At 40.5% G+C, this 22,485-nt stretch overlaps 1 protein-coding gene across 9 annotated transcripts in view; it reads right to left on the bottom strand.

Moving 5' to 3' along the window:
* Positions 1–22,485, bottom strand: part of nrxn1a (neurexin 1a) — a 67,502-nt gene that overhangs the window by 30,433 nt on the left and 14,584 nt on the right. For 7 of the 9 annotated variants that reach the window (XM_086303980.1, XM_086303973.1, XM_086303972.1 and 4 more), the window contains 7 exons: positions 9,939–10,240; positions 8,734–8,757; positions 6,689–6,850; positions 4,909–4,980; positions 4,428–4,652; positions 3,466–3,613; positions 1,073–1,203 (listed from right to left, as the gene is read on the bottom strand). In XM_086303980.1, the coding sequence (XP_086160106.1) occupies positions 1,073–1,203; positions 3,466–3,613; positions 4,428–4,652; positions 4,909–4,980; positions 6,689–6,850; positions 8,734–8,757; positions 9,939–10,240 (1,064 nt within the window). The remainder of the gene's footprint in view (positions 1–1,072; positions 1,204–3,465; positions 3,614–4,427; positions 4,653–4,908; positions 4,981–6,688; positions 6,851–8,733; positions 8,758–9,938; positions 10,241–22,485) is intronic. The other 2 variants (XM_086303974.1, XM_086303979.1) reach the window with 1 other exon arrangement.

The following is a 22,485-nucleotide window of genomic DNA, read 5'->3' as shown; positions in this document are numbered from 1 at the left end:
GCTAGATGTTGCCAAGAACAGAGAGCACATGCTGCAAGCTAAAGAAATTTCTCCAATTGTGTTAATATATTTGAATGCCAGGAGAATTGAAGACATGCTGATTGCCATGGCAAATTATTCCGTAATCTGCTGGAGGAAATCAAAAACGACCTGAAACCTTGAACTATAAGAAAGCATTCAATGCAGGTGGAACCAAAATGTTTCTTTCAAACTTTTATTTTTCGCCCTCTGGTTCTTGATTTAAAATTCCAAAGATTTATTTTTCATAAATCCTTTTAAGGCTATGTGGCACCCAAAAATCAGCTTCATGACATTCAAACTCCCTGCTGTTTTTTCACAGTTCAGGACCATGGACAGCACACAGTTTTCTCCCCCAGATCACTGCCAACCATACAAGCACTATAAACAATGACTTCTTTTTAGTGTACCTCTTTAGGTCATAGCATCTATTTTAAACTTCCTCTCTGTATGGCACTTTTTTACTGTGCCCACAATGGTGTTAAAGTTGCTTCTTTGTAAGAAGTGGGACCTTGCTGTTTTGATGTATTTTAATGAACTTGTGAAACACCTCCTCCAACGCCTCCCATTCTACCGCAGAAAACTTCCACTGCTTCTTGTTGGTCTGTGATGTCATGCTGTTTCCTGGGAGAAACACGTGTAAAACCTACACGTTTGTCAGATTACAAGTAACAGGCTGCACACGAGTTGTTAACAGCTCTCTCGCACATTCTCCTCCAGCTTTGGAATGCTGGACTTTATTGAAATTAACTTGGTCAATGTTACAAAAAAGAAGAAAAAAATCTGTATATTGTAAGTAGATTGCCGGCAGAATCAGACATTCTGTTAATGTAGGTAAAAAATTTTAATATGGAGAGTTTAGGTTATTCATTATTGTCTGCAACTGCCACACTTTACTAGAGCTGAAGTTGACATCATCTGCCAGTCCTAAACACCCACACTGACTATATTAAAACACAGGAAAAAGTGAGGAATGTTTGATGTTTGCTGGAAATTTTCTTTTAATTATTTGAGCTAGAATGCTTATCATAGCACATGATATCTACACACAAACCTCTGTTGGGAAGATGAGTCCAGCACGATCCTCAGGTAAACCTCCGAGGTACAAGGTGTCATCCAGGTCCAGGATTTCACTGTCTCCTGGGGCCGTGTATGCTGTTCTTACACTGTTCACCGAAATAGTTCCTGAACACGTCGCCAGACATCAAAACAATATCAGTAATTGTTATGACCTTCAGCGTGAACATCCTCATCACAATCACCACTGTCATCACCAGCACCATCACCACCAGCACCACTATTATGAGTGCCATCATTATCATCTTTATCATCATCATCCTTGCGCCTCTCTTTGTACTCCTCCTCCTCATCACCACCACCACCACCACAAATCACAGCTACAATCAGAAGTAATTGAAATTCTACACAGTCCTCAGGTAGTCCCTGTGAGTTAAAAAATGCCACATTTAACATTTTTTTTGCTAATAATATATTTCCTTTTGGAACAGTAACGCGCGGTTGGAGCAAACAAATAGGATTCCCACTGAGAGGAAAGGCAGCTTCTACAGACCTCTGTAATTAACACAGAGTTTCAAGCAATAACTATATGCTCATAACAGGCTGACATGTGTAAAACATCCCCATCTGTAATAGAACTGTACAGTACTGTGCAAAAGTATAAAGTCACCCCTCATTTCTTTATATTTTGCTAGGAAAATGTAAAAATAGGAGCACCAGTTCATTGAAACACCTGCAAAAATGCATGGAAATAGAGTATGTGTAAGGCAAAAACAGAACTTGTACAATTCTAATGAGTTTAAAAGTAAATGTTTGACATGACAACCTTTATTCTTCAACACAGCCTTAACTCAATGGCAAGCTTTCTTTTAATTTCTTTAAGCAGTCTTCAGGAATAGTTCTCCGGGCTTCTTAAAGGCCACTTCAAACCTCTTCCTTGGATGTCTGCTGCCTTTTGCAATGTTCTCAGTCAAGATGATCCCACACTGCTTCAATAAAGTTGAGGTACAGGCACTGGGGAGTGCAATCAATGACTGATGGTGTTTCATTGTGTGTTTTTAATCCAGGTATGCTTTCACTGCATTGGTAGTTTGTTTTTGTGATCATTGTCATGCTGAAAAATGAAGCCATTGGCAATCAGGTGCTTTCCAGATGGTATTGCATGGTAGATCAAAATCTGATGGTACTTTTCAGTGTTTTAATAATTCCATAATTCCATCAATTTTAACAAAATTCCCAACATCACTGGATGAAATGCAGTCACTAACCATGACAGAGCCTGCATCAATTACAGACACTCACTAGTGTAACTCTCTCTTGTCAGATTACAAGTAAGAAGAGTAGGAAAGTAGATGGATCTGGCAGAAAGGCCAGATCTCACAGGTCCTGTATCTGGATTTGTTTCCTTTTCTTATGACATAACTGTCAGATGCTGTTCAGATGCTGTAGATAGTTTTTTTCCACCTCTTCTTTTGTCCTCACTCGTCCAATTTGTCCCTACACTTTTTACAACACAGTACGCACCATACGGAAAGTTTTTGGCTCTTTTGGGAATCACCTTGTTGGTGCAAAAATACTATTTTATGCCTCCCAAATTGTATTATCTTTGGTATTTTGAGTTGATTAAATTTAAAAACATTTGGAACAAATTATGTATTTTTGCAACAGGCAGCTAATAACCCTAAAGATCCCTAAAGATACAATTTAAAATGGGTTCTTTGCTAATTTTTCTGTTATGCATAGACACAACAAATCTAGTGATTCATAGGCCAGTCTTAAATTGCTTAACAAAAAAAACAATTCATCTGACAGTGGTCAAGTACAAGTACAAGTACAAGAACTGGACTAAAAATAAATTAACAAGCAATGAATGTCCAATGATAAACTTAAGAAAGCCTGGGGAAGTGTTGTTCAAGACTTTGCACAGCACTCGATAGACTTACCAGAGAATCTGGGTCCTTAGCAGCAAAGTATAAAGAAATGATGGGCGGCTCAAGACTTTTGCACATAACTGTAACTGCAAAATGATTTTAAGACATTGTGCAAGTATGTTTTACATACCGACTGACAGTAATTGTGACAGAAAGGAAAGGTTTAGAGCAAATGTGATTATGATGTCAAGTAGCATTAATGGGTCTACCAGTTGGATACGAAACAGGCCACCAAAAGCTTTAATTTTAGTCTGAGTGTTATTATACCAGCACATGAACAATAAACTTGACAGACCTGCTGTATATGAATTGGGTTAAAATAGTCAAAATAAAACCCCTTAAAGTCAGATTCAATAGAAACAGGTGAATTAAATACATACAGAATGCAGATGGTTGCAAAAATGGTCATGTTAATCTGCTGCTTGCTTCAAAATGTGCACAGCTACTGTCAGTTCAACTTTTGCTATTAGCTTCAGAATTAAAAGAGCTGCGATTGTACCTGAGCGTCCGTCTCTCTGGAAGTCAACATGGTACCATTCTCCATCATTGACCTTTCTGTCGATGGCCTTGGTCTTGGTGGTTCCTGAGCCCATGTCCAGCAGTAAGTACAGGTGTCCATCAAGCATCTCAATAGCAAAAAAGTCCACCTGTAGATGAACCGGAGACAGGTGTAAAAAAAACCAAACAGGAACATTTGTGCAAGCTGTGAAAATGCAAATTATAGTTGCAGGTGTGACATGAGTGCAATTTGTTCAATTTACTTCTTTTTGAATTCTCATTAATGAACTATTCATCTTGAATTTGTAGAAGTGGGGACTTTCGTTTGTTTAAAATCTCAATTCTGCAGCTAAAGCTCAGAATATCAGTCACGATTATAAAGTCACTGCCCTGTTAGAGAGGATGATTAAAGGTAGCCGTTTTAATGAACTGAATTTTCAGATGCAAAATCTTTGTACACATTAATAAGCGACAGGTGCGTTGGAGGAATAAACTTCATTAAAACAGCTCAATTGAACTCCCGCACGCTGTTCCACTTACTGTTCGTATACTTACTAGTGGACCATTCCACCTTCTTCATAAGTAACATCCCTTCATATCTATCTAGATAATCATTCCAACATCCAGCAGACTAAAAAGATTAATGAGATGAATTTAGCCACCTTGCAGTATGTGAGTGGTCAGCCAATAATATTCTACAAAAAATATTCTAAATGAATTTCTGTTCTTCATAAATGGATTTTGTATTATTTCATCAGAATTTTGAAAAATGTATACTTTGATAATACCTAATACTTTGTTTATTTGGCTACACCCCTTCAAAACTAAAGTAACTCATATGAACTTCTGCACTTTGTACTATAGTGACCCAAAATATAGCTGCTAAACATCAACACTGTCATTAAAATTTATTTCAACATTATACATTATACATTATACAGTTAGCCTAGAATGTTTTTTTACCTTGACGGTTGGAGGTGTGCGCGGATCCTTGCGCTGCTGCTGCCGGGGTTTGCCGTGGCTGAAAAGCATCAGCCCATTGGGCTCTGTCGTCCTGAAGTCAAATGAGATGGATCCCGCCTTCTTCGCTGTCCACTTGCTCAGTGCCACGTAAGACTCTGGGGTGTCAAAGGTCACGGGGTCTAGCGTTGCTACACTCTCACACTTAAAGGACACCACCCCACTTACCTGGTACAGAAAACAGTTGAGTTGTTAAATTGCTGTAGTGACTATCTGGACCAGTATGGTTCCTTTGTAGTCTGAGACCGAAATAAAGCCAGATTCCAGCTGTGAAGTGGCTAAAAGATAAAAGCTTGTGGCTACCTCTCAAATATATAATCCCATTTACATCGCTACAGTGTGAGTCTCACAGGGCGAGACATGAGGTGTTTGAGGGGATCCAGCATTGTCTGGCTTGTTGGGACGTGTTGATTAAAGCACATACCTTCATCTTGGGGTCTCCCTGTTTAGCCAGTCTAGACAGCTCCAACCGTACATCGTTGTTCTTGTACACCACCTTGAGGGGAGGGGATTGAAAGAAAATAATGATATCTGAATGCTGCTTCACTTTTAACCAACACACATAACATTTCTGATAGAGAAATTATTAAAGTAATGCTAAATTCTTATTAGTAAGCTGGAGGAATGTATCTCTCTCGCTGCGTCTCTGTCTCACTATCCCTCTATCTGCTTTCTGCTATCCAAACATTATGTACTAGCACACACAATGATGCTAGACTGTTTCCCTGTAAGGGAACACACACGTGACAGTTCCCAGGATAACGTTGGGGGAAAATGTATGAAAAGGTTCAGCAACAGTAAGATTGATTGACTTTTGAGCGCACATCGATTAATGTTTAACCTATTCAAACACATTTTCTATTCAAATGTTCTGATGGGTTTTTTATATGAAAGCAAGAACCTAAAGACCAGCATCCACTCCGGCTTCATCTTTTCAAACTCCCATTTGTCCCTGCCACCTGCATGATTGCTTTTACATCTTCTATTTTCTTTGCTTTACTGTTTCTCTCTTTGCTTTCCCTGACACAGTCCGCTCTCTGACTCAGTGTATAGAGTGTGCTTGTGCTGAGCATTCTGATGTTGAGAGATGAGCACACAGGCTCTGCTTTATTAATCCAGACCTCCTTCTATAACCTGTGAGCAACCAAATACTCCTCTGCATTGGCTCTGCGTTTTAATTTTCTGCATGTCAGGTGCTATTGTGTGTGTGTGTTTAAGGCAAGGGGGTGGCTCTTGAACACAATAAGTGCTTCAAACGGTCTTACGGTGTGGGTGTTTATGGGGAGGATTGTGCCTGTGCTGCATCCAATGCACAAAACTGTTACAGCCGTGATTGCTCATGCATATGATGATTCGCAGCATACATCTTAATTTGCTCACATGGATTATCATATCATCGTATTAAATATGTAAATGTGCCAGTGGAGGGTTCACTTTGACAGCGGCAGCCTCATTTAAACATCATCACTCTTAATGAAGCAACACAGAGTGCATTCACTACTGATACAGATAGCTCTCTGTTTGGCACATCATCTGTTGGCTTGTTTGGTTGTTTGTTTATGCCTCTGTGTGAATCTGCGTGAATGAAAGGGAGACTCAGGCAGGGTGTGTATCCGATGGGCGTGAGGATGTCTTTGGGAGTTTCGTTGTATCAAGCTCTGGGTATCCATACGTATGTTTATTTGCGAGCAGCAACTGTTTCAGCGGAAATATTTGGGCATATAATATTACACTACGACTGTGTTTTCTGTGCATGCATGCATGTGTGCATTGTGAGTTTTTGTTTCTGTGGTGCTGTGGCCCATTTCAAGCACAGTGGATGGATGGAGCATCTCTGTGGCGTACCTAATTAGCATGTTAGTGCTTAGTTCTGTATCTACTCTCTCAACTACACTCATCACTGATTCTCTCTGATGCTGGGGAGGGTGTGTGCGTGTGCGTCTGGGACTACTTGTGTGAGTCTGCCAAATGGAAGCATGTCGGTGTATGTGTGCTTTATAAGATATTGTGTGTAAAAATGTTTGTGTGATGCGTGGCAGAAGAAAGAAAAGAAGATTTATTTTAGTTTAAATGAATATTTCTTAAACCTTAGGTCAAAGCGGACAGCATTAAGCACTTGGAAAGACATTTTACACATGCAAAGTTTTATCCTATGCCAATAATTAGTTTTTTTTTTTTTTTTACCTATCAAGCATGTGCCCCACCTCTTTCAGACATCCCATGAAATTATTGCTGACTGGAGAACCAGGCAGGTCAGCGGTGCTGGGGCTTCCTCCCACGTAGAAGAAGTCATCAGAGCCTAGCATGGTGTAGTCCTCCTGTGTGTAGCCCGTGGTGGTCAGGATGCCGTCCACAGAGATGGTCACCTACACAACAAAGCACAGGGAAAGGACACGCTATATACTCACACCAAAGGCAGCGCTAAGCGCTAGCTAGGCGCTGACCAGCCAAATTAGCCCCCGTTGCTCTGGTAACCAATCTATATGCATTCTGGCAGGGAGAAGGCCTGATTGGTTTTGGGAATTGGCCACTTTGATTCGCAGCAGTTGGATCAGTGCTGGCTGTGTGGTGTAACTGAGTAGTGTCGCCTCTTGGCTTTGCTGATGTAACCGGCTTCAGAAATATGTAACTATGCACTGCTAAATACCGCTCACTCCTGCAGGTAGTGGTAAACTCTCATTTTTCTTTTGTGCGCTCTGAGAATTAAAACGGCATAATCTTCTATCTTCGGCCTATCAAGAGCAAAAAGTCTATTGTAAATTCTCTATGCGATTAATAAAGTTTTGCTGAAACCCAAAGCTTCAGGGCCACAATTCTCTCGGTACCCAGACTTCAAAGGCAGTTTATTATTCTGTGACTGCATGGTAAAAAATAGACTAAACCATAGTGATTTTGCTAAAAGGTTAGCCTTGTTTATTAAAGGAAAAGCCAACTTAACCCATATCAGTGAAATTTTCCAACTTATGTTTATGGTTCGTACGCTTAAGCTGCTTTACGGTCTAGGCAGAAGACGCAATTTGATTTATTTCCTAATATGCTAACAAGATTTTTCCTAAATGCTTTGCCTAAAGTGACACTGGTGCTCTTATAATTTAATCAGCTCATTTTGGAGTGTAATAGCCTGTACAGAGGCTTTTAGGTGTCACTGATATCCAATCTTGTCACACTCAAGTCACCGTTAGTGGTACATTATCACTCTCTGATATTCTACAGTACATTACTGACCATGTCTGGCTGCCCATAAAGGTTGTGAGCTCTTTATTTCCCCACTACAATAAGTTCCCTCTGACTGCTGGTGCTCATCATTGCCAGGCAAACTTGCCCAGCCAGTCAGGTGTTAGTAAGTCTCCGCAGGCATCTTCGTGCTATGCAGTAAGGTGTTAGTACTATTTACTTGTTAGTAGTTGTTAGTTGTTGCACTGTTGGCAGCCACAGAAGTGTTACTTGTGTCAGGCCAAGCTGTGTTGGGTTACTGAGGTCAGGGTTCATGATTTCAATGCTGTTAGTCATTGTGATGATGTTATGTTATTGTGTTGTTAGGGTGAATTGTGATGATGGTGTTAGTTGGTTAGTTAGTGGTCTGGGGGGGGTTTGTTAGATCAGCGAATCAGGATGACAAACACACAGATTTAATGCACACACGCACAGGTGTTAGATGGGTTACGCCTCATTCCACACACATAAATATACAAACATGCAGTCTGTTCCTCTCTCTGCATGCAAGCACTGGCAAAGAGGACACAATAGATAATAAAATACAAAAAAACCCCAACAACATACGACAGGATGAGTTAGAGGCACCATGGAGAACATGCAGTGGAGGATTGGTGAAAAATAAAAGAAAAAAGAATTTAAAAAAAGAAGGGAAGGAACCTCTCTATCCACTTTACGGACCAATTAGAGAGGGGAAGGGTTTTTGAGTCACGCCATGCAGGATGGGGGAAGGGGAGGGCTCGTCATTTGCGTGCAGGTGAGGGATGAGCCAATCAGCGTGGGCCTACATGTCAGTCACAAAGTGATGGGGTGAAAATAAAAACAGTAGAAGTAAGGGAGGGAAAGGATTTATAGAAAAAAAGTGGTTGGCAAGGAAGGTGGATGTGGGCTTTTTAAGCGTAAAAGATTACCAACCGCATTTATCCTGTTATTGGTTTAGTTTTGATGTCTATGGTTCAAAAGGAAATAGACACGGGGCAAACCCAAACTAAGAAACAATTAGAATGATATCTACCGAACAATGGAGTTTGTTTACCATAGCGTGTCCAATGCCTGAGTGCTTTGTAGGAGAGGGGGAGAAAGGAAAGCAAAAAACTGTGAACAGAACAACCTCGGGAACAAAAAAAGGAAAGCTAGAAGGCCTCTGGTGAGGTTAGTAGGTTGGTTGGAGTGGTTTCGCTAGGAGAAGGGCACAGGTTAGGTTAGTAGAATGAATCATTCCATGGATGGTGGTTAGTTTCACTAGCAGGTTAGTAAAGTTAGTAGTCAAGTTAGTAGTACAGACAGGCAAACGGTAGAGGCAGGGCACAGGTAGGTTACAAGCACCTGGGTGCTAGTGACCCTGTATGTTCTCTAGTCCACTCCCTCGCTCTTTCACTCTCTCAGTCATTCACTCACTCAAACACACAATTGAAAATGCACTCACCTAGAGCTGAGAGCAGTGCAGGTCTGCTGGTAAAGCCACTGTAAACTAAGACCAAAACCTCAGGTATTTTCTTACTACCATAGCATCACTGCAATTGGACAACAGACCACTGACCATGGTTTCTACACTGTTTAGCTTCCCTCTGCTGACTACAGTCTTTTCAGCCCCGTGTGGCCCTGGAACACCTGCACTGTGGTTCATCAAAGTCAAATACAGAGCGAATCTATTTAACAAGGAGTCAGAATTAATTCTGCAACTAATAAACATCTTCATTTGGTTAATGAGTCAATTATTTCTCAGGCAAACGAAATTATTGTTTTGGCGTAGCCTTTTAGTATGCACGTTTTTTTTGGTTTTTTTTAATCATTGCTTCTTCTGGCTTCTCTGCATCTCGTCAGAGAATCAGTGCCACGAGATATGAGGAGTGCTGGGTTGCCCGCACCTATAGCCTGAATACAATCCTGTACAATAAGAGACATTAAATGCAAAGTTTCTGAAAACCCCAGCTGAGGTCTAAACTTCACAAACAAGCTAATGAAGTAAAAAAACAAAAAAAATCACAATGTTGTCACATTTGAGAAGCTGGAACAAGTATTTTTTTTATCTTGACATCTTAAAATATTTTCAAATTGTGCTTTACTTCACTCTGCCATTTACCAAGCATTTTATCAGTAAAACTTCCATTCATCCTTGTTATCTTTATGTCCCTCTCTACATGACTGAAAATGTTTCTTCCCAAAAGCCTTATCAGTAACATAAATTGTCTCCTCTCCTCTCTGTTTCGCTTACTCCTCCATCTCCTGTTGTTTGGTTACCTGTCTCAGGTTGCGGGTGACCTTGACGTCATGCCAAGCGTTGTCGTTGAACTTTCCGTTGACGGGCTCCACCAAAGCCTCAAAGGCCCCAGAGCCGAGGTTGATGACAAGTGACACTGCCCCATTCTTGAGCGCCAGGTTGACGTAGTCAGCTGACTTGCCGGTGTGCAGCATGAGGCCATTGCGCTGCAGTGTCTTGAAGGAGAGCGTTATTTCATCACTGCTAGACTGGATGGGGTTGGGCGACAAGTCGTAGCAAAAGTACTCTGAGCCCTTGAAGGTGGCGACGTACTCCTCGCGAGCTGAGAGGCAAAGGGAGAGGAGGAAGAGGGAGAAGAGGAGGAAACAGAAGCATGGAACCATTACGTTGTTGCCAAAGCATTATCATAATGAGTGGTACATTTTCCAAGCTATGTTGCTTCTTCCCACACTGCTCTTCACAAAATGCTCAAAGATGATAAAATGGTGGGTGTTCATCAGAGCCAGCTGAGTAAAACAAAGCTCAGCTGGGCCTGGTTAAATTTGATTCAGATATGCAGTACAAAACATATTGTTTAAGATGCTGAAAATGCTGTTATTGTCAAGCAAAGCCTCACTGATGCCAGCACTTGGAAGAAACACTTCCTTCCATACCTCTAATTGTACCACAGAGTGGTGTGTAAACAAGCTTTGATCATTCATGTGGGTTAGAGATTAAACAGTGTGGATGTGCGGGAGACAGTCGTGAGTCTGTAGCATTCCAAACTCGTTACGAAACCTGTCTCTCTTTTGAGAGAACAGCTGTGTTGGCAGTCTAAAGTGAGGTGCTCTTGTTTGACAACATGGCTCCTTTCATGATGTTTGTTAAATGCCAGAAATGTGTAAGTGTCTGCGTATGTGTGTGTGGCGGCAGCAAAGGTTAGGGAAGTTTTAAAAGTGAATGGCAAAAACCGACGATGAAGATGGAGAAGAGCAGCCTGCAAGCATAATGGCAGCCAAAGCAGGTAGGAGTGGCCAATTAGAATTCAGTAACAGGCAGACAGCCAGTAGCAACTTACCTTGCACACCCTTAGTGACCCACAAGGACACTAGACCAAGGTTTTACAATCCATCATACTTAAGCTCGCATTCACTTATCTGCTCTCACACCTACACACACTACTCTATACGCAAGCCAGCAGCAGAACAAATATGCACACCTACGCACACATCCGCAAAAATGATCATACTATCGTGCTGCCATAGACAAGTAGAGGCGACATTATCTGTCTCTTCACCTCCCCCCACCTTCAAAAACATCACCCTTCCTCTGCATCTGCTCCAGCGTTCTCCTCACCACCATCCCTATAGCTCTCACACCTCCCTCCTGGCCTCATGCCACCATTCCTCTCCTCACATCTCACTGGCCTCTTTTTCTTTGCTCTGTGGAGCCTCTGGCATAACCACCATCTTGTAGTTCACAATGACGAGGGGAACAGAGGAGGATTTAGCACACGCTAGGTGAAGCTGGAGCAGGAGAGACACTTGGTGAGGAACCGCTGGAGAGGAGAAGAGGGGGGGAAAGATGCCATATAATGAATAGACTGAAGTGTAATAGGTTATTAAGGTAGTGAGAGGCAGAGAGAGGGATGTTGAAATGGAATCGGCCGCACTTGAGTGAATATAACACAGAGAGAATAATGAGAAGGAAAAAGTGAGAATATATCACAATTCAAAGGCCAATTGTGGCAAATTGTCTTTCTTTGCTTTAGTTGCATGAAAAAAAAATCCAAAGTGTGAATGCCAATATATGAGTGAGAAACAACACATTGTGTTGTGTGATTCCTTCCCTCCCAGCATGTTAATTAAGAGTATGTGTCTGCATGCCTCAAACAGAAAAAGAAAAACTGCGTGCGAGTTCGCGTTCAAGCGTTTGAAAGTGTAGACAACTATATGCTTTTTATGTGTGCATGAAATGTGCGGGGGTGTGGGTGGGTGCTGGTCTCTGTAAATATTGGTGTATTGCTGTCAGAAAAGCTATTACCAACTCAGGGCCTCGGGCTAGTCTTTACTGAGAGGAGCGAAGAAAAAGGAGACCCCCACACACAAACGTACACAGAAAGACCAGCCACAAATGTTAACACAATCACACATACTCACTCACTCTCTCACACACACACGCAAACGGAGCCAAATGTAGATGAGGTGGCAGAGCGAGAAGGGGTGGGTGTGTGTTGTTCACAATGGGAACACACGCAGCCGTCCAGCAGCATTGTAGCGGTAATTTACAGAGGTGCCATTAGGTTTCAGTGTAGTGCTCCACCATTCTGTTGCTAATTTACAGACACATCATTAGAGCAGACAGGAGCACATAAAGCATCTCTGCATCGATCTGGAAGCTCTGGCCCGCAAACGCTCACTCCTCGTTCTATTACATCACATGCACAACAGACGTGCACGCACACATTCAGACAGGAAAATGCATATTGGGTGACACAAACACAAGGAAGACGTGCGTGCATGTGTTCACTGTGAAGACACACCTAAAACACACAGAGACGCACACGCTCTCAAGTGGGCAGGTTGGAGTGGATCTTCTGTAGCTCAGATTAATGGAGTGAGTCAGTATTAGCTCAGAGTAAACAGTGAGACAGACACTGACATACACACCACATGTCACACTTCATCCTGTGGAAAGCACTGTCGATCAAAACAAGCGAGTCGGAGAACGGAGGAATACAGTGAACGAGGGAGAAATGAAGGGGAAAGAAAAGGAGAGCCTAAGAATGAGAATTATAAAAATGTTCCTGTGGAGAATTTTTAGTACTTTATATTTATTAATGTACTGTAGAAGTTTGGTATAGGGCTGGGCCATACACCCTAAATCTTTTATTATATCTGAAAATACTATCGTTATTGTGATATCATTGCTATAGCAACATAACACAAACTAGCCCAGGCACATCAGAGCACAACAGCACCATGTCATAATTTAGCATCTAAAAGAGTAGCTGTTTTAATAACCTTCGATCATGAGCAGTTCTTTGCAGAATATGCAAGAAAATGTTTCCCCCAAAAGGTGAAAACGACTCGTTTCACCCCTGGATGCAAAAACAAACTGTTGAGTATAACCAGGCTACAAGTAGGAGATTCCAGCATTTGGTGATTGGACGTCAACCCAGATATAGGCGCATGACTCCACTTGTGTTGTTGGTGCGCTGACTAGTTGTGCTGGGTATTTGCACTCGCTAGTTCATAGCTAGCTGCACTCCACATGACAGGAAGGTCACATGGAGTGGATGGAAATTTTAAGCAGCTGGTTTAAAAGCTTGACCCAAGACACAACCCATCAAAGGTAGAAAATATTTTCCAGTTTTATTATCTGATAATATTTGTGCGGCTTTTGAAAAGTTACAAGGTCAAGTTACTTTAGTTACCGTTCAATAAAAGTGTTAAGATACCTGCTTAACATAAAATTACTTAAATTTCCAGGGAAAACACTAGCAAAGCAGCTTGATTTATGTGGTGTCACTTAATGTACTGCTGGGTCACCACTGTTGCACTATGGCTGCTGCTACTGCTGGCTCTTTGGTTCAGTAGACTCAATTGAAAAAAGGATGGAAAAATACTCGTCATTAACTTGCACTTAAATGCAGGCTGCTAGCATCAGTAAAATGTTCAGGAGTTTTTTCTATTTTGTCAAAAATACTAGAAGTTTTCTTGAAATGTTGTGATATCATTTTGTGTCTATATCACCCACCCCTACTGTGGGAATTGTTTCTCGTGGGCTGCGTGTTTGGACAGCTAAGCTAAGCTTTACTTTATCTCTGAGGTCACTTTTTGCAATAACGGTCCTAAATTATACCTGATTAAAGCGAGTGAATAGAAGAAGGGAAAAGAAAACTCTTTAAAGTTAATTAGCTTTGGGTAACTTTAAAGCTAATTAAAGGATATTTCTGAAGAAAACTGTAAAAATTGTTTTTATATCCATTCTTCTTGTGTTTTTTTAGTCGAAAAAAATTAATTGGCCGTTCATTGTCACCAAATACCAAACATTTGCTGGCCTAAACTTCTAAAATGTTCTATTCTTTGGGTCATATAAATACGTTGGGATTTTACACCACTGAATTTACAAAGTTATTAATAAGGAGATTTCTTTTCTTGGATACTGGGAAGCTGTTAAATGTATTTATTTACTATTTTATTTACCACTTTATAAAATAAGTGGTTGTATCAACAATTTTTTTTAGCTAAAAACAAAGCAGGCTCTCTTTTGAATTCCTCCAGCTGTGAGCACTGGAGAGACACAGAGCTGTGAAACTTCTCGTGTGTAAGTAATTCACACAAGCCGACTGTTGGTAGACAGATCCAACAATTATTTTTAATTTCATCTTTTAACCCTCAATGATCAATAAAATAAAAAACACCAAGGATGCGGCACTGCTGGGGTTTGTAACGTGTTGAAATATGCAGCAACTGAACAGCAAACTATTGAAAAAATATGCTCTAATGAAGGTCAGTAGGGTAAAACACTTACTGAAATGTCTTTTTACCAGGAAAAATACAACTAAATCAAAAACAGCTTCCTCCACTGCACCTCGGTGACTAATCAAATCTTCTCTTGGCTGCTCCCTTTAGGGGTCACTATAGCAAACGATCTATTTCCCTTCCTTCACACCCTATCTGTTACATTGTCTCCTGTCACACTAAAGCTTCAGATATTGTAGTACCTACATTTTAAGTCCGTAGTCTCACCTCTACACTCCCAGTTTTCCTTCTGTCTCCAAACACACCTTCTCACTATCTTCCTCCTCAGTAGCAAAGTTTTCATTGGTAACCTAGTAACTAGTGGTTGTTGTTAGCCTGGCCCTCGTCTGCTCTGGTTTGGAAATCTTATTTTTCATTCACTTGTTTAATTTGAACAAAGATTATACACTGGGTGCCCTTCCTGATGCAATCCTCCCTGTTAATCCAGACTTGGACAGGACGCTAGGAATAATCTGGTTTATGGGCCCTGTGGTTGGCTCAAATACTTTGAAAAAAATAAACAAAGAAAATGTTCTGCAGCTTACCAAAATATGCTTTTCTCAATTCTTGTTCTAACTAATGGTGTAATGAGACCACTGCAATTACATAAAGACTCTATGCACCTTAAAACAAATTTACACAAGGCATAAAGCTTCACTAAAAAAATCACCATACAATTGCCACTGTTATGCAAAAGCCTATCAGCTGAGATTCTCCCATCATCTGTCAGCACTGACAATTAGAAGAGGAAGACAGGCTTTTGTATTGCATTTTCAATTACTTCACTTTCATACACAGAGAAAGAAAGAACAAAAAACGAGTGACGGTTTGGAAAAAACCGAGCGACTTCCTGGTAAGCTGTGAAAATATGTCACTATTAATTGATTCCAGCTATCAGTTGAACCTTTAAAGTAAGCCTTTCTACAGCTGGCTGTCAGGGGTGAATATATGTGGGTTGCAAAATGGTCCAAAACACACTCCAGCGACTGCATTTGCAGAAGGAGAGGTCTGTCTAGGAACAGGATAAAGGAACTTGTACAAAATTAATGAAGTGAACTTTGAAGGCTATGCAAGGATTGAGAATAAGCATAAATGTAAAGATGGAAGGTGACTGGCATTAGTTCTTGAAGACTATCGTTAAGCTACTGCTGTAATGAATAAAGCAGTCCGTGGGGAGGCGAGGGGGGAGAGAGGGAGCGAGAATAACTGATCTGATGGTTGCTGCTTCAGAGACCAGCTGCAGCTGTACCACCCTTCCAATGATCAAACACACATCAGTTGGATGTTTCTGTCTGTTTGCGCTCTCATGGCGAGTGTGTGTTGCATTTTTCTGCTCATGTGCGTCCTCAGCGTTTCGCACACTAATTTGTCATTTCCATGGCAACCCACTGTTACAGGGGCTACACCAAATATGAATGTGTTTGTGCATGCATGTGTTTCAGAGACAGAAACAGAGAGAGGGGGGAGAGACAGGAAGAGAGATGGAGAAGGAGGTCGAGAGAGAGAAAGAGTGATTGAGTGAACAGTACATTATCATGGACAGCTGTACTGAATCAAAATGGCGGATGGAGGCTGGGAGCACGTCGGGGGAGCCTACATTATACAGCACCTGATAGAGGGAGCAGGATGGAAAGAAGCAGGGAAAGAGGAAGATGCATTGGAGAATTTGAAAGGAGAAGGAATAAAAAAAGAGGGAGCAGGAGACTCACTGAGATGGGCAATGCAGAATGGAAGAGAAGAGAGAATAAGGTAGAAGGAAAGAAAGACGAGACAAGGAAAGGGAGTGGCAGAGAAGGAGGGATGGATGGCTAGAGAGAGGTAAAGACAGAAAAATGCTGGTGTATCTAAATCCTAGTGTAGCAAGCCTCAATCATGGCAGCCCTGTCATTCTGAAGATAGCACGCTGCAGTTCCCTTGCACCTCGTTTTTAGCCCACCATGCAGTTCTGCTATCAGCTCCTCTCAGACTGTCCACACATGCAAATACACATGCACACACACACGCAGCATAAACTCAAGCATCCTGCACGAAGGCATCCCTTCTTAATAACAGACAGGTGGATTAACTATACACTCGTACACTATACAGATAGATGACCAGCATTGGAAATGTATGTAAATGTATGCTAACATATGCATAGTTTCCATATTAAGTTAAAGTGTGAGAATTCATACAGTCGAGTTCACTAAAGGCTGCAAATGCCGTTTCCATCTCTATTCGGTGATATACAGCATCTGGCTTTGAAAGCGATTGGGCTATCACATCACAGCCAAGGGAGCAATACTGTAGAGGAGGATATTACTGTCAGGACACAAGTGACAGATTGCTCGTCTGCAATGTTGATGTCTTATTTCTTTTTTGTTGTTGTTGTTCAATTGAAAGCATTTATTCCCAGTATGAAATATGCACTTTAAAAAATGCTACACCAGCACAGAAAAATACAATACTGACCTAAAAGTGAAGAATAGTGCAGAAACTGTGATTGAGTTGAAAAATCACCAACAATATAGACACCTGTCTGAATGGTTTCTTCTAAATGTTTGTCATTTTTTGCAAATCGTTGATGATAGGAAGGTTTTATATAATTTCTGCAATAGCAGGAATGTAAGACTCACAGGACTGCTAATTAATCTAGTAATGTTGTGATCATTTTTTATGTTATGTCATGTTTACACTTTTTGTTCTTCTGGATATGCAGGGTGGTTTCAAGTGCTTATGTAGCAATAGACCACCATAGCAGAGACTCCCAGTCAATGTGATGTCAGTAAAACAAGTCTTTCTGGAAACATTGTGGTATATGGTACACAAACTGAAACTTGCCGCTTAACAAATAATGGTCATATATTTTCATGCAAGTGCTCTGGGTGCATGATATAACTAAAGATTAAAAATATCTCCTTTACCTTCGTACACTATATTAAGTTGGAAGTGGCTCCATAGTGTAGTGGTTTACACTTTTGCCTAACAAGTGATTGGCATTAGACCATATCATTAAGATCCTGCTCCAATGAATAAAACAGGCTGTGGCCTGTTGTGAATAAGGGAGTTAATACTGCATTAAGTTGGCTTTTTAAAAAAAAAAAAAAACCTTACAAGATGGCACAATTCACTTGTTTCAGGTTGAATTTTCACACTACTTTAAGTAAAGCCAACTTTTTGTTTTTGCAGTGATTCATTGACTTGAAAGAATCAGATGCAACTGAAACCAGGTGTTATCTACATAATCATGATCATCAGTCATAAGAATTTTTATATACGTTCTAACAGTGAACAGCAGCATTTTATAACTTTTGAAAAGAAAGAAACTTTTGCATTCTTTCGTTGCTGGCGTGGATTGAAGACACAAATGTGTGATAATGTTGGTGCTACAATTTCAATGACAGGTCAATGCAGAAGCCTGGAGATTTATAGATTATACGGATGTGGATGTTGCAAAAACTTAAAAAGACTTTTTGGAGAACGCTTTGAAAGAAATGCCACAATTCCTTTACTGAGAATTTTGACTTCTTGTCCTATAGCAGCACTGATCAGTGGTTTTGAGTGGCGGCACCAATCTTTCAGAATACTCCAGCAAGTCCGGCACACCTTTACTGTTAATCATAATCAGTGACAGGGCTGTAGGGACGAACTTGCCTTTGGTTGATGTTGTTTTATGTTCTAGTTTCTGTGAAGCACTTTGTGATTTCATCTTGAAAGGTGCAATATAAATACATTTTTACTTTACTTTACTAGTTAGCTCACAACACAACTATTGAGGTCAAAGGTCAAAATTTAAGGTTTAGCCAATCCTGTTAATCGGTCATTGGATACTAGTGCAAAGCTAATAAAAAGTCAAAATGTCTTCATAAAATAAATTATGGTTTTGAGAATGGATTATAATAAATCCAATAACTCTTGGACTTATCTCTAAGCTACCAAAGCCTGCTTAACTATGATTGGTTAAGAAAACCCAAGCTTAATCTGGACCTTAATCTAACAAATCCCAAAATCTTCCCCACCATCAGTTTATGTAAATTCGCATTCAGGTGTATGTCTATAGAGATTATCGTTTACGATACTGGATTATTCATTAATTGATTCCCTGGATGAATGATGGCTTTCTGTTGATTAAGCACTCCATTAATTAGCTCTGATCGAATAATTGAAAAGAAGAGCAGCACATTAAACAGCACTGAAAAGAATCATTATGAGCAGTCCTTTTGTTAACAAAGAATTATATCTGTAAGAAGATATGAGTCTCCTTGAGTCCCATGTAGTGTATGTAAAACTTATTTAGAATATTAAAAACAAAGGACTGCTTGATTGCCTTTGCTTAATAAACAGCAAATCATCCACGCACCATCCATTAGCGATGAATGGATGGTTTGCTGTTTATCAAACAGAACCGTTATACTAGCGTTTTCATCAGTCAATGTGGTGGAGTGAGCCTATTAAAAGGTCTGAACCCACGGCTGGCGCCACTGAGGAGCCAGACATTTTTTATAGGGGTGGCCAGTGTCAAACCAAACGCCGGGGTGGCACAGAAATGGATGACTCGGTTTTATTGCTATGTGTTAAATTAATGTAGCCTAAATAGTCTTTTTTTTTCTTTTCTTTTTCAGGCATCACTTCAATGAAGAAATGCACTATAGGAGCTTGTGTAAGATATTTATCTTGTTGATAAAGATAAGGCTCATAAGATAATTGCCATTTAAATGTGTCAGAGAAACACGTAGATGGTCAGTAGGTATTAAATGTATTAACAGTTCTACATGTAGCCCCCTCCCCCCCATCAGGCTTTGTCATTAGTTGTGCAAGGTGGTCCGAGGGCTAGCCATGGCTTCCCCAGACAACCTCTTGGACAAACAACAACAAGGTCCATCTCAGGACTATTGCAAATCATATTAAATTTAGCAATGTTTTTGAGAAGATACAATCATTTAAGTGAATTTCTTTGAGATAGAAATAGAAGAAGTAGAGCATAACAAAAATAATACCGTACATCAGAAATCCTTTTCAATTTCCATGTTAAGAAAAAAACTATGAACAGCACACTTTTTGCCATTGTGTTCAATCCTTTATATCTTGTCCCTTTTTGTTCCTTTTATCTGTGTTCATATCTCTCTGTCTCTCTCTCTCTCTCTCTCTGTCTTGCTCAAATTTGGCCTTCTCTCTGGTACCCAGGGAAACTGGCTTGTTTCCATGACAATGTCTTCAGGCAGAACAGTGTATTTGTCTTAAGCTGGATAAGATCAGAGTCAGTTTCATCCCTTTTAGACACACTCACACCGGCATGCAGACAAACACATACAGTACATACAACATGGCACATATGCACAGTAAAGTAGAAGAGCACCAGAATTAGAAAAATGTGTAAAAAGCAGACAATTGGCAGCATTTAGATCCACACACATGCTTTAACATCTCTCACACACACGCACCTAATGAAACCCTCTTGTGGCATGTTGTTAACAAATAACAAGCACATAAAGAGCTCTTTTCATAAAGGTAATGTGATGGGTTTTTAATGAACACTTTGGCTATTTTAATTGTCATAGTTACGCCAGACAAGTGCCACAAGTAAATGAGTGTTTGTGTATGCATGCACGATTCCTTTGAGTGTGCGTATGCTCGTTCATGTGTCGTTTTGGCAAAAAGCGAAGAAATGAACTTCAAATGCCAGATGGGGTAGTGAAGTGAATCGCCAATTGGGCCGCTACTCTCGGTTCCCACCCAGGCACAATGGAAATTGCTAAGACAAGTAAGAAACAATTGGAGCACCAAGTACCCTGTTTCTTTCTCTTTCTTTCTAAAAATGGAGTGTGTGTGTCTGAGTGTGCGTGTTCGATGAGGTACGTGCATCACTGATGAATACCATGCCGGCTGATGCGAGGCTCTGTCAAGTCGGGGAGCCCAAGGAGAGATGCAGCACTCCTGCTGAGAAACGCTGCAGTCTTATCTCCCTTCCTGTCTCCCCGTGCGTCGCCGACCTTCTCTTTCCACCTTTCTTTTCCCACTTTCTGAATTCGCTCCTATCTTTCGTCACCATCACTTTTCTGCACTCTTTTACCCTATCCCATCCACCCGTCCTCCCACCCTCCCTTACATACTCATTGCCAGCCTCCGCTCTATCTTTCCCCTTCATCCTCTGCAAATGGAGAGTCCGTTTGATGTCTTTATTTTTAGGCCATTATAGGGTGCTTCGGCTTTGCGTGTTCCCTATTAGCGTTGCAGTGAATGCTAAAAAATGTAAATGTGTACGCTTGCTAATGAGCTGGTAATTGCATATAATTACCAGTAAAAGTATACATTTAGTAGTGGGATTGCAGCACATTTCCCATGTTGAATTCAGTAACTGCATCTCCCTGATAATGTGGGGGCTGAGCACTGTATGTGGTGCTGTGACTTTCATTACAAGAACTGCATGGGTGTTAAGCATTAATGAGTGTTGTAGTACAGTGGCGTAATGGGTGTTAGTAGTGGAGAGTAGAGGCAGAATTAGTCCCATTAGTGGAGAGTTTATATCTGGGATAATTGTCAATTTTCCAATAAAAACTTTGCTGCAATTGCTTTACCATTGCTGATTGCTAGAGGGCGCACAGTTTCTTTTTTCACAGCTCAAGATGAGGCCATCAGGAAACAAAATCATGCCAGTCAGTAAGGCAGGCAGCCAATCATCAGATTCTTGCCTTCTAACACTAAGCATCTCTCTCTCTCACCTCGAGTTGGAGGCTGCTCACTTGCCCGTCTTGTTAATTATGTAAGCTTTACAACATCAGCGGCTAATGTGCGTCTGATGAGTATCTTTCATTCATTGTACTTTGCTAGGATTAGCCGGAGGAACAGAAATCAGGCCAACACAAACAATAACTGAGTGAATTTACATTTTTGAGTTGATACTTGTTCACTGTACCTAAAAGCATAAACGCAGGGCCTGTTCTTTCACTGCTTCCTGACAGCGCTGACACTAACTAAAATTTTTGGAGATGATTAATTTGCTGATTAATCATTTTAAAATGTCATAATATGGTGGAAAATACTCACCATGGGAGTAAAATGTCAACAATGGATCAACCAGCCTAAACCAAAACATATTGTGTTTAACTAGGCTAATTAATCTGAAATTAATGCCCAATCTTGGTAATGTTTTTGTTTGATTATACTACTAGTAATGCCATGGAGTTTGTATCTACTTCGCTTTGTCATACATGTGAGTAAACTTAATATTTTGAAGTTTTTCACTGTTGGTCAGACAAATCCAAGACATCAACTTGGGTAAAACATTTCTATTTATTTCATTTAATGTAACGGGTAAAAAAAGAAAATAGATAAAAATAGAAGCCCCACCAATTGGTCGAGGTAAATGGCTACACTACACATTCTTTCTATAATATACCCTTAGGTGGCTTTTGCTGAGATTTGGCAAAAAGATTTGGCATGATATAAATAAAAGTGCACTGCACCAGAATCTGTTGATCAAAAAACTAACTTGCCAATTAATCAATAAGTAATCATTATCTGTAGACCTAAATTATTTAAAACTAAAAAGGAAGGCATTTTGCTAAGAGCAACACATCATTTATCAATAATTTACACTGCTGCTGATTAATCTTCTGATGAGGGGCGAAGCATTTCAACAGTACCACCTAAAATAACAGAGTAAGATGAGAGTGTGCTGAGAAATTATACAAGTGTAATTAGACTAACAAAAATATGTATTTAAATTTTGTTTCAGCAGGCCTGTAGTTTATTAAAAAATAAACAGCTCTTGTATGATTTATTATTAGCGCTGTTGGTGGTGATGAGTAAGAGGTAGGAGACATGCTGTACTTTGCTGGTACCGACTGGTTCCTCTTGTCTTGGCGTCTGCTACCACTCCCAACCCCACATATGGTGGAGTCAGCACGGAGCTCGTCCACTGCGTATGTGTATGTGTGTGTACATGTGTGCTTTTTTTTCGTTCTTCCGAAAAAGCGCATTTATCCATGAAAGAACAAAAGGGGGTGGAGAGGCGGGGGGGAAACGCACAAAAGAGACAATTCAAAAAGAAATCCAAAGACTGTGATATTGGGCATGTGTGTGC

The sequence above is a fragment of the Aulonocara sp. 'chitande type north' Nkhata Bay genome, linkage group LG8 (genome assembly GCF_057382095.1).
Source record: "Aulonocara sp. 'chitande type north' Nkhata Bay isolate Kocher_YH1m ecotype deep benthic linkage group LG8, A_spYH_male_GT1.1, whole genome shotgun sequence".
NCBI classification, from domain to species: domain Eukaryota; kingdom Metazoa; phylum Chordata; class Actinopteri; order Cichliformes; family Cichlidae; genus Aulonocara; species Aulonocara sp. 'chitande type north' Nkhata Bay.
This window is presented reverse-complemented; position numbering and strand designations above follow the sequence as displayed.